The sequence below is a fragment of the Petaurus breviceps genome, unplaced genomic scaffold (assembly GCF_028583685.1).
Source record: "Petaurus breviceps papuanus isolate PSGF00001 unplaced genomic scaffold, PetGlider_PUasm1.0 140, whole genome shotgun sequence".
Classification (NCBI taxonomy): domain Eukaryota; kingdom Metazoa; phylum Chordata; class Mammalia; order Diprotodontia; family Petauridae; genus Petaurus; species Petaurus breviceps.
This window is the reverse complement of record NW_027185698.1, coordinates 18,415,617-18,429,310: the sequence shown is the minus strand read 5'-3', so window position 1 is coordinate 18,429,310 and position 13,694 is coordinate 18,415,617. Positions and strand designations below refer to the sequence as shown.

Genomic DNA, 13,694 nt, shown 5'->3' with positions numbered 1-13,694 from the left:
GCAGGTACCTGTTTTCACCAGTGTCAAAGTCAATCATATAGGAAAACTTTGGAATGTTCTTAAACGTCATACTTTGGGTTATAGTGCAAAAACTTTTGGACTAAAATAATTTTTATTGTTTTTACCAAATAGTAATGCTAAGAAAGAAAAGTTGGAGTATTTTATATTTAAGAGTAGCAAAAATAAATGTCCTCCAAATAAGTACTTTAATAAGATTTTTAGGATTTTATCACTTAACATATCTTTTCTTCCCCTTCAACTTTGAATTTTGCTTGGACATCATCTCATTAAAAATCCATCAGAGAAGAACTATGTAGAAAAAAATAATAATTCTGCAAAATATCCATGTTCAAAACCAAGTTGAAACACAGTATCTTCCTAGAGGTAATCCCAAGATTTTTCTAATAATTTACTTTCTTCCCTAATAGGAGTTAATATATGAAAATGGTCAATATGCAGATTTAAACATCACACTAAATATTCACATTCAGTAAGTGTTATATGCATAAATTAAAGACAAAACAATCTTTAAGTTTTTCCCATAATAAAGACAAGGCATGCATATGTAATCATTCTAATTTTATTTAATCATGAAAAAAGAATATAGGATCTTTTGGTCTTCTCTAAAACTTTTCACACTTTCCCCCTAATTAATTAAAATTTGTTCCTCCTGCAAATGCAATGATGATTAGATGAGTCTTGCCAATTCAATGGGTTTTAGAAAGGTAACAGAGAAGCAATGTCAACCCAAGACCTAGTCTTGAACATGCACCCCTGCTTCTAGGAATAACTCTCTGTCAATTCTAATATTCATAGTCAACTCTATCCTCAATTTTCTAATGAATATAAATTCTGAGAAATTTTTAAGACAAGATCATCTGAACCCAACATTGCAAGTTAAAAACCAATATGTGAGAGTGCCACATTCCAAGGCTTTGACTAAAGTGTAGTATCTGGAAGAGGGCAGATGTATCCAAAGACATATGGAGAGAGAGGGAGAGGAGTGGAAGAGGAGGGAGAGGGAGAGAGGGGGGAGGGGGAAAGAGAGAGAGAGAGAGAGAGAGAGAGAGAGAGAAAGGGAAGGGAGAGATTGTACAGGTTAAAAAGAAGAGACAACCATAATCAAGTTCAATGACACAGACTCTTTCAAATGGAAGAGAAGAACATATGTAGGAAATTGTGAATTGCATGTTATCACTTCTTTCCCACAAAGAAATACTTTTCACATCCCTCTTGGAAAAGCTTTCTTTTGTCTCAATATATTAACAAACACATTCTAGCAAAATTAAAATGGGCTGCAGTGAGTCTATCAATAGAATCTATATAGAATCTTTCCCTCTAGGGATTAATTCAGTGTTTGATTAAATCTTTCTAAAGTTTAAATCATAATGTTACAAACCTCCAAGAAACCACTGTACTATTTGTGACCTTCTTTATTGCTTTCTACTGTTTGATAAAGTTGAGAAGATTGATTTTTAATGCTGTGTATTTTGCTTGAAAATAAGAGATATCAATGTGGGTTATTTAAATTTCAGGTGTAGAATAAATATAGCAACTTAGTACAGTTTGGCTAAAATGTATTTATAATTAATATTGAGTTATATCTAGACAGCCAGTAACACCAATATAAAATCAAATCAAATATCATAAATAATATGCAGTATAAGCTAATGAGCCCATAAAAATGATAACCCTCTTTATACCCCAAATAGTATTTGGATTCAATATTAACATAACATTATTGGTTTTGACAGCTATTTTAGTTTAAGGAATTTCTAAATTAAATCAAGATTTATTTCTGTGTCAAAGATTTCTATTTACTTTACCTGCCTAACATTGATTTCAGTGTTAACTTTGCCATTAGAAACATCAGAGACAACTTAATGTTTTGCAGGAAGCTTAGTATTGTCTTTATTTCTAGGCAAGATGTCTGAAGACCTCTCCAGATAACTAAGGCTCCCTCAGAGCCTTCATTTCCTCTCCTCTCTTCCCTCAAGGGGCTTAAGGTAGACAGAAAAATGACGCCTTAAGAAAAGTCCGACAATGATGCCAACAAAAGGGATGAGATACTATGTGTGATTTAGAAATCTGTGTTATCAGGTCAGGAAAGGAAGCAAGTCACTTTTATAATGTTCTCTAAAGGCCTTCTTTTTGTTTAGAGAAAATTCAGTTCACCACACTGATTGAAGTCAGCCCCAGCCCTATTTCCAAAGGGCTAACTCTGGAATATAGAGGAGAGGGATAAGAACATTGCTTATTTTCCCTGCCATCAATGGATACCTCCTTTACATGTGGGTCGAATCATCATAACCATAGCCTTTCAGTAGCTATTAACTTGTCCCAGATTCAACCTGATGACAGAAGAATGAAAGACTAAGGTACATTACAAATGTGCCTGAGAGAAGTTCTGTATGCTTTAAGTAGAATTGTTTTCTAAGCTGAATGTTAAGCTATATTCTCCCCTGGGGCAATGATTGTTGCCTAAAAATGTGTTTTGCCCAGATTACAATAATAAAACAAGACTAACTCCTAGAAAAATATCACATGTCAGGTTTTCACCTATTATATTTCATTTTAGAAATTTCTGTGTCTACCTTTGCTCTGTTTTAAAAAAAAAAAAGGTAACCCACAAGGTTTATGTTATATTAAAGCTGAAGTCCTACTATGAATATGGAAAAGAGGCAAACAAAGAGAGGAGGGAGAAGTAGAATAGGAATGAGAGAGTACAAGTGCCCCAATCTAAGAAACATGTCAGGGAGTTGGTTATGATAAATAAGAAAACAGAAATGGATTTGAAATATTCGTTTCCCTTTATTAACTCAGTGAGGCTGATGTGTACTGCACATTAAAAAAAAATCACAGGAATTTCCATACAATGAATAAAACCACAACAGTACATGTAGAGTTGGCAGGTGGAAAACAGCCCATTGAGGGCTAAACTAAAAGTTCACTTTCCCCATTCAGCATAGTTCAACCAACAGTATAACACTTTCACCTACAAATCTTTAAGTAGCTCCATCCAATTAGTGGTTCACATTATTGAAAATGTCTGTCACAGAGGTACAAATTTAGAATCATCACATTATATTACATGGCTATTCTAGGTCATTTATAGATCAGGTCTTAGACTACAGTGATTGAAGTTCTTATTACAGCCATCACAAAGGACACATAATCATTACCTACTGTAAACTTACACCTAAAGGCATTACAAGGTTTTCTTTTTTTTTTTTTTCAACTGACCCAACCATTATGCCCTAGTAGAGTAGACCCTCCTTACCATGCTGTCTTGGGTGTTTATAGCCCAATGGTTTTTCTTAGTCATTTAGCATATATTGAGTCCGCCCTCCTCTAACCCCTCAAAGTGAAGATGCCTTATTCTGGAGTCTCAATGAGTTTGCCTTAGGTAGGAATTACTCTGCTATATGACTCTTTAAAAGGCCCACATGTATAAAGCACCAGTTTAGTTACCAATATTGCAGATGGGATACTTACCACAGCATGAAAGCAACAGCACACCGTTCATCTAAAAGACATACAAATCTATGCTGAAATGGGCCTCCAATAATGATGTGGTACATGTGTTCGTTTGAAATGTTCTCTTAAAAATAAAGGGAACACAGTTTACATTTTTGATGGGCTACCCACAGTGTCTGCTTATGATATAAAAAGCACTATTCGGATGGTTTAGTGATCCTTTCTTTGCGCTAATTTTATAGGCAATTTGAAGTCCATGGAGGAAAGCTATCTTCATGGAAAGAATATTCATCAGGCCAGTGGGGAAAAAAACTTAAACCATGACATAAGGTCTGTGTTGCTATCTTTTAATAAATTGAAAAAAAAAATAGTTATGTCAGCAATTCAGGGCAAAAGAGAAAATGTATTTAAAACTGGATCACAAAAATTTAAAGGCAAAATAGGTAATGCATCTGGTGGTCCTTGAACACATAATATGATATACTAAATATTGATTTCTTAAAAATAATTTATTGCTTTTAATAGTCTTTTTATCATTATTCTACAACAGAAGATACTCAAAATTCAAAAAGAAAAATTGTAAACTTTAGTTTGGCGTTCACACAGAGTTAAAATACCTGCATTTTAACCTACAGAACAATAAGAATTAGGCGGATTAAAGGTGTTACTGTTGTAACGCAGAACCAGTGAACAAGTTTTTATTTTTTTTTATTTTTTTATTGCTTTCTATCTACTTAGAAATAAGAAGCCAAAAAGTCAAGCAAGCATCCGACAGGACAGACAGTGGAATCTCTCAGAACACAATCTGCTGGTGATAAATGAATGCAGCTATCAAAATCCGCTGCATTAGCCTGGGGGTGAAATCAGTTTTATAAGATTGCATTGGGGGAGGGGGAGAGAACAGAAAGATTAAGTAGGGAGGCATACCGTATCTTTAAAACGAAGTCATGAATGCCAAACAGTAATCGAATATCAATTTATAAACTTGAATACATTCTCCAGACTTTACTGATTCAGCTCCAGGGACTCCACACTCAAGATGAAATCCGGATGCTCAAGATGGAGATTTTCAGAAGTTTCCATTTAATTTAGAAGAAGCAATGTTATCAAGAACAATGTCATGGTCACATTGGGAGGCCATGCTAGTGCAAGGAGAAACATTGCTTCTGCAAAAAGCTGAATTTCCCAAATGAAGTGCTTAAAATTCGAACCTGACAAGTGTCATGCATCCTGGGTATAACATTTCCACTGGCTTTCTTATTTTTGCCACCTCATAATTTATAATAAATATGCTATCTGCAACTGATAAATATGTCTCTTTAGTAAACAAAGGAATGAAATATCAGTATTTATACAGGATGCATAACTGTAAAAAATATAGATAAATACCATTCTTGAACTCTGCCAATGAAGAGAGATACTGGCTTCAAAGATAGATTTCATACACACATATTAATTATTGTAAAAATCATACTATAATTATTACCTCAGCATTTTGTATCAAATTAAAATCACGAAAAATAAAACAAAACAGCATTTTAAAAAGATCCTTGACCTCTAGTTTCAAAACTACTGTTGATACAGAAAATAAAAACATTTCTTAATGATTATCCATTGAGAGACTTTACAGAAAATCATGATCTCTTCTAGAAAAATTTTTAGATGAGAAAATTTCATCCCCCTAACAAATCCAGTGTATAAAACTTCAAAGAAAAACAAGCAACAAGAAAATGTGGGAAAAAATCACAGAAGTGGTGAATACCTTTTGGGGGCTAGGATTTTCCTTGACAAGAAGCTTAGATCAAAGCTCACCGAAGAAGGGATGAATGTGCATAAAGCAACGGTTTGTGTTTTTTTTCTTTTTTGTTTTGCACTCAACAAACACACACACTGTCTTTTTTTTACAATCAAATATATATAAGCATAAGTTCAGCTTTCTAAATATGTTAGTATACAATAATTGTTTCACCTCCTAATTACATTTGAATATTCTTGATTAAGAAAAATTGAGCAGTTTTGAAAAGAAGGCTGCATTTACAGTGCATAGCTGTAACAAAAAAAGAACATCATCATAGAGTATGTACACAAAATAAAAATACTCCATTGAACATCTGTAAATACTTGACTACATCGGAGAATGTAGTAAATACACTCACTATCTGAACACATCCCAGATAGTTCTACCCAACTCTCGTTAATAACGTAACATCGTGTCCACTCATCAGAAAGGACTGCTGAACAAGTTGCACGTGTGACCATTGACAAGGCTTTTAAAATCTGCTGTGGAAGATCCACATTTGGGACATTTACATGGGTGTCAGGATAAAGGATGAACTACAGAAACTTCAAAATATTAAGAGGTTTAATATTCCGGTGCCCGCTGTTTATGCTTCCATCCAGGCTCCAAGGTCAACAAGGAATAAGAAAAAGAAAAAAAAGAGAGAGAGAGAGAGGATGTTAGGTCTGTGGGACCTGTCCTTTCCTCAGGATTGTCACATCATCATTACAATACCAGAGAAGGTTGTGTTTGCTTGTGTTTTCTCTTTCTAAAAAAAAAAACAAGATCTCAGCAGCTGAAGCCCAGGCATCACCCGTGGTCAGTATAGGGTGTTCTGTGGTTTGTTTGCTTTTTCCTTTTTTTTTTTTCTTTTTAGATACAGCACGGACATTTTGAAGTTCTAGGTTTAAAGTGTCTCTCTATGGAACTGCTGTCACTTCAAGTGGTTTGCATTTGCACTCTCGCCAGCCATTGCTTGTACCCTCGCGCCCCCCCCCCAAACACAAAGACATACACACACACACGTATGTGTGCTCACACACACACACACACAGCCACAACAACCACCACTGTCATCACAGGAAAGCAAAGCTGACCCCCATGGATAAACATGTGCTTACTGGATGTCCCTTTGGCCTCTTCCCTCATCAGCAGCCGTGTTCATGTAAACCTTTTTTTAAAATTTTTGTACAGAGAGTGTAAAGTAGGATAAATTCCTAAGTATGACTTTCAAGAGTCCGTATTGAAGGACGTGATGTCCTGTGAGGTATTCACCATCCCTCCATTATCCTCAGCCTGTGGGCTTGTTACCTGCGCAGGCTTCTCTGGGCCTCTTTCAGTAAACTATCAAAATCCAGAGAGTCATATTTGCTCTTGGTAGAAGCAGGGTCAAAATCATCTGAGTGTGAATCTGAAACAAAATTAGTGCCAAATCAGAAGCAGCTTTCCTAGACAACTGTCAAAAAGCTCATTGAACACAAATACAAGAAGACTTGCTGCATTGGAAATTTACGATCATCATAATGTTAATTCAAATCCACAAACATCTATTAGTCATTAGGTGTAAAGGATAATAATGGTATCTGACACAGGTAGAACACATTAACTCATTTCCTTTTATGATTGTCACATTTCTGCAAGATAAGCAAGTATTTTTTTTCTCCTTGTATTTCAAATGAGGCAATTGAAACAGATTAATCAATTGTCAAACATTTATCAAGCACCTACCATATGCCAGGTGCTGTGCTAACAGTTACTAAGAATGAAACCATGATTCCTACTCTAGAAGGCTGAACAGTATGGTATAACAGAAAGAAGGTTGGATGTGGAGTCACAGCTTTGATATTAGCTGTGTGACTGAACAGATTACTTAACTTCTTTCTTTTTTTAACTTTAAAATTTTATTTTTATTTTATTTTTAACTTATGGAATAAAGCAAGCATTTCCATAACATAGTAAAATAAAAAAAAAAAGATGATTGCACATGAAAATGCAAATCTATTAAGTACAACTTGAAATTTCTTTTAAATGCATTATAACTTCAACATGTAAATTTTTGTTCCCATTTCCACCCTCCCCCTCCACCCTAGAGATGGCATTTAACCTCTTTCTAAAGCTCCACGTATAAAACAAAAATAACATTTACATCACGATAAGGTTGTGTGAAAAACTCATTTGAGAAATCTCTAAATGCTACATACATGTCAGTCCTTTAGTGAGCACTTACTGACTATTTGCCAAGCACTAGGTACTGGGGATACAAAGAAAGACAGAAGACAATCACGGTTTTCAATGAGCTCACAGTCTAATGGGGGAGACATGAAAATAACTTTGTACAAGTAAGATTTATACATGGCAAACTAGAGGCAATCCACAGAGGGAAGACGCTGGCATTAAGGGAGATTAAGAAATATTTCTTGTTGATATGATCAATTATACTGATGGTTTTCCTAATATTAAACCATCCTTGCATTCCTGGAATAAATCCTACCTGATTATTCTTGTCCTCTATACCATTTTTCATCCCAGCTGGTACAATCCATCCTTATAACCTGACCATTGTATAATGTGAAAGTATCTACAGATCCTATACTTGATTATAAGACACCATGGGGAGGGAGGGGAGGGAGGGGGACAAAATGTGAAATTCAAGGAATTGTGGAATTGAATCCTGTAAATTAAAAGGAAACAAACAAATTAATAAATTAAAGAATTAATTAAAAAAAAAGAAATATTTCTTGAAGAAGGTAGGATTTTATCTGGGGCTTGAAGGAAGGCAGAAAAACCAAGAGGAGAAGATGAGGAGGGAGAGATTTCCAGGTATACTTTATCATCATCAGACCCAACATCATTGCTTAAGATCATGAAATATATTACAGGCTGAAGTGTAACTAGAACCTAAATCTGATTCCTATTCTGATCCTCTTCCTATCAACCTGGGCTGTCTCCTTTATACTTGCCCTGTGGATATGATGTAATTAATAACATAATATAACATAATATAATATAGTATAATATAGCATTATATAATGTAACATAATATAGCATCATATAATATATAACATAATGTAATATAATATGAACACAAATATATATACTTGTGTATATATGTATGTATGTGTATATATGTGTATGTATGTATGTATGTATATATATATATATATATATATTTCAGTCTTTTATTTATATACATCACCATTTTGAAGCTTGAAAGACCATATTTTCTTTCATGACAGTGAGGGGTAATATGGCCTTTCAGAAGACCTGACACAGAGAAAGGAATGGAATACCTCCCACTAGGCCATCTACTTCATATTTGTGTCTTATGTTTAAAAAAAAAGTCTGATAAAACATTGACCACGATATTTTTTCAACCAACCATATTAATAAGCACTGTTACGTTTTATAAATAAGTCATAAAATATAATACCAAAAATTCTGGTGCTAAAATTGACTGACTCACATGCTGTTCACTGTGGTGAGGAATAATCTTTAAAATTCTTCAGCAATCAGTCTCAATCCATTTTGACACAAACTTTAAATGCAATGTCATTTTTCTCACTATTTTTGCACTTTTTCTGTCACTAGAACTTATTGTCCTCTCTTGGGTCATTCAGGTTTGAGATGATAATTGTATCATTACAGTACCTTTATTCAGATCCTCATATCTGAAGCTAAGGACTAGGAAAAACAGTTCCCACTTAGCAATGACTTTGTCCCAGAGTCTGCTGTGGCATTTCTATAAACCTACATGCCCAGCCCAACAGACATGCAATTAGTGAAGAAAAGCTGAATTGATGATTTTAGTCCCAAATGAATGACTTCCTTATTTAACTGAGAGCTGGTATTCATGGAACTGTTATCAAATCAAAATGGCAGGTGTAGTGTCAATACTGGTTACTGTGAAATGTTATCCACTTATCCGAATTTAGCTGTAATAAAGTCTGGAAGAGCCAACAACTCCAACTTGTGCCATTATGTAGGACAAATGGCAGAGCAAGACTTGAAGTACTGTAAGTCCAGACCATCAAATTCCTTAGAGTGAATCTGTGATAATTCATGAATTAGTTAAGTTTAAAGTTTTTAATGTAAAGTTCTATCAATTGAGGCATGCCTGATGTTGATTTATCTTTTTAATTTTCTGTTTTATTAACTAAGTCATCAACAAACATGAATATTTCAATAGATACAGAAGAACACACAAGAACATTATGTAGGAAACTGAACTACTATAAAATATAGATCTTTTAAAGTGCATATTAAATTCAACATGGTGGCAACAAAATTACCCTGTTTTGTTTTCTTCTGTGTATTAAAAAGTTTTGAAGCTCCTTCGTTCCTTCCTTGATTGCTTCCTTTCTTCCTTCTTTCATTTCTAACATTATCCATTAGCTAATCCTCTAACAATGCCCCCCCAACAAATTCAAGCCCTCAATTATAACATTTCCTTGTATAGCTTAGCAAAGCAAATCAACATATTGACCATTTTTTTAAAAAATGTATGTCTCATATTCTTGGTTTATCACCATTCTGCCAAGAGGTAGTAGAAATAATTTATCATTAGTCTTTTGAATTTATATTGGTCACTGCTTTGATGATAGGTAAGTGGAAAGATAGAAAGATAGATTAGATAGATAGATAAATAGATGATAGATAGATAGATATAGATGGCAGATGATAGATGGATAAATGGATGGATGCATAGACAGACAGATGGACAGACAGACAGATAGTTAATATATTGAACATTTACTATGCATCAGACACAAAGACTGGTGATAAAAAAAATAAAACAAGCAAGATGATTGCAACCTGCAAGGAGGAAGACAAGTCATAAAGGGATGCTTGAAAGGTAGGCGAGAGGATATTATGTACATAGTGGTCAAACAGCTGGAGATGGATGACAAATGAGGCAAATGAAGGCTTGGATTCAGGCAAGATCAAGTGAAAGCCCACCAATCAGAGGACAGGGTGATTCTGGGGCAGAATTCAAGTTTCTTGGAGGGAATGAAAGACTTTAAATTTTTAAAGTCTTTCAAAATTGTTTCACTGTACATTCTTGTGATCCTCACTTAAATAATTTTCCTGGTTGTTTCATTCTGCATTCATTTACACAGGTCTTCCCAATCTACCATACTCAACATTTCTGATGGTACAATAATATTCCATTATATTCATATGCCATAAGGTGTCTGGACATTTTCCAATTGATGGATACCTATTTTATTTCTAGTTCTCTGCAGCCCTGGTATATTAATTTTCAAATATTTCTAATACAATATGCCTATTCCAACATTTTGAACTTAACATTAAAGGCCACATTTTCTCTCATGATAGTGAGGGATTAATCTCCCTAATTTTTGCTACATGGTGAAGGGAAAAGCATTATTACGCCAAACTACATATTGATAGTTATTATTACACTTTAAACTGCTGATAAAGCAAGCCATGTTATATAACATTATGAAGAAACTACAATAAAATCCTCAGAAAGCTATAGGCACCTTCTTGCTTCACTATAGCAAAACCTCAATTAACCAGTAAATTGAAGTAATGGGCTATTATAGCTAATTAAACATTCTGGTTAATGTGGTTGCCAGAAACCTCTTCATGGAAATCTCTTTAAAATGTATTAATCTCCCTTTCTTCCTCAGGAAATGCAATATAATGAGCATTTCCCTTCCTCATTCTTAAAACAAATTCATTTTACCTAGCCATCCCCTCAAGCTATTGTCCTATATCTTCTTCCCCTCATGAACAAATTCCTAGAAAAAAAAGTCACCTACCCTTTGTTCCTCTACTCCCTCACCCAGTTCTCAACCTTTGAAAATCAGTTTCTGATCTAAATATTAAATTTAACATGGTGATAAGAAAATTGGCCCAAAGTTCCCCTTTCTGAATATTTTTGTTCAAATCATTTTAGCACAAAATTTAAATGCAATATAATTTTTTTCTATTTTTGCACTTTTTTCTATCACTTGAACTTATTGCCCTCCCTCAAGTCTTTTGCATTTGATATGTAATAATTGGGCCATTATACTTCTATAAAGATAGAATTGTATTTTTATGCACTTACATCTGAAGCTAAGGCCTGGAAAAACTAGTTCTTACTTAGCAATGGAAGTTTGTCCCAAAATCTGCTGGGGCATATCTGTGCCCACTTCAGTCACTTCATTTAAACTACTTTCTTCTAGGTTAACTGGTCTCTTAATTGCTTATTCCACTAGCCTTTCCATCATCTTTATCTTTCTTGAGCTTTGGATAACATCTAACATGACTGACACATCCCCTCATCCCCATCCCCCACTACTCGATATCCTCTCCACTTTTGGTTTTTGCAAAAATGCTACTTGTTGATTGTCTTTTTCTTGGTTTTACTGCTTTTCCTCAATCTATTTTTGTTCAACCTGTTTCCCATGCCCTAAGCTTGGGGACACTCGAGGGTTCTGTCGTTGACCCTCTTTCCTTCGCTCTAAAATGTCTCTTAGTAATCCTATCAACTTCTATGTAGGATCAGTGATCAATTATATCCAGATAACTCCCAAATGTACACCTACCCTTCATCTCTCCTGTGTTGCAGTCTCTTATCAACTACCTGTTGGACGGTTCTACCTATATGTCCCATAGCCATCTCAATCTTTACATGTCCAGAATGGGACTTGTTATCTTTCTGCTTATGCCATCCTTCTCCCTAACTTCCCAATTTCTTTTCAAAGAATAAGCAACTTTTAACCAGGTTCACAACCTCAAGTCACTATCTTTGTTTCACTCCGTTTCCAATTAATTGCCGTCTTGTTAACTGTACTTTTACAACATCTCTGGTATCTATCCCTGTCTTTCAACTTACCTAATTACCACTATAGTTTAGGCTAACATCACCTCTTACATGTTCTACCCTAACAGCTTCCTGATTGACCCTCTGTCTCCAATTTCCTCTTCAATCCATCTTCCATACAACTGCTAAAATAGATCTTCCTAAAGCATAGATATGACCATCATCACACTGCTCAAGGAATTTCAGTGATTCACAATTGACTTTAAAATCAATAAGTAACTCCTTCATTTGGCATTTCAAGCCCTTTCAATACTGACTCAGTCTAAATTTCTAGCTTTATTTCATATTATCCATGCACAAACAATGCTTTGCTTGCTTTTCTCGTACATAACTTTCTATCTTCTTCCCACCTATGTGTCTATTGCCTCCTGTTCCCAGTCTGGAATATTCTCCTCACCTAAGAATTCCTAGGTTCCTTCAAGGCTGAGATCAGATGTTACCTTCTACAAAGGCCTTTCCTATTACCCTTACTTGTTAGTGTCCTACCCCTGCAACCATTCCAAACTACTTTTAATTTATTGTGTATGTATGTATGTATGTATGTATATATATAAACCTTCAGTACAGGTTATCATTCCCAACATTAATAGTCATAAGTGTTCAATAAATGTCTGATGAAGTAAATTGAGTTGATAATTTAGGATCTGGTGGCATTTCAACATCATCATTCTGAATATGAATTTTCATTGGATAAGACTGAAGAGCTGAATGCTTTCAATGATTACAGATCTCAGGATATTCCTTGGATCTTCCTTCAAATATTAATAATAAGAGTGTTTTCTTATGTGCATCTTGTTTCTCTATGTAATTGAAGGTTATTATTAGTTGAATTCTGGTTAATCAAGGATTTATTTTGTATAGATTTTTTGTTTACTTATCTGTGAATATGTTGAATATTTTTTGGTAGAATATAAGCTTCTTCAGAGCAGGGGCTGTCTCACTTCTGTATTTGTATATTCAGAACCTAGAACAGTTCCTGTGTTTAGCACTGGTACTTAATAATGCTTATTGATTGACTGCATTTTTATTTTCCTCTGACACACTTGAGAGCCTTTTGTCTCCATTACTGTTAATACGATTTTTTTTTCCATAGGCAATAGAGCTGGTGCAAGCATATTTATCTTTGAAATCCCCCAACACAGGTATACTTTGATCAGTCCCAAATATGATATCCAATGTGTTTCTTTCATTTTTAAAATACCTTTATGTTTAATAAAACCATTCCTCAAGCAGTTGTGAGTTAAAGGATGCATCTCAAATATACTTTTCCAAAAACAAATATCTAGCTTAGAAAGGATTTAATTTCTATTATTATATGGAAGATAAAGGGATAATGACTACTAGGAAAAATTCAATTCTTGAAATATTTCAAGGACAATCAAGTACAATTTGGGAATACCATCCAAACTTCCTCCTCCTAATGATGAATCATGTTCTAAAGACTCCCTTAATATAGCTTACTTGAAATCCTACAAGTTTTGAGACACTAGAAACACTTCAGCCTTCATCACTGAAGAAAATAAGTCAAATCAACTTGAGACTTCCATCTGTCTTGGCTGTTTTTATCAGTCAACATTTGAACAAATGACTTGCTGCCTTTTATAT

General features: G+C 34.5%; 1 protein-coding gene across 1 annotated transcript in view; it reads right to left on the bottom strand.

Annotated features, from left to right (window-relative positions):
• Positions 1 to 2,791: 2,791 nt before the first annotated feature.
• PPARGC1A (PPARG coactivator 1 alpha) overlaps positions 2,792 to 13,694 on the bottom strand; it is a 129,335-nt gene continuing 118,432 nt past the window's right edge. The window contains exon 13 of the mRNA XM_069069079.1: positions 2,792 to 6,665. Within this exon, the coding sequence (XP_068925180.1) occupies positions 6,562 to 6,665 (104 nt within the window). The 3' untranslated portion in view covers positions 2,792 to 6,561. The remainder of the gene's footprint in view (positions 6,666 to 13,694) is intronic.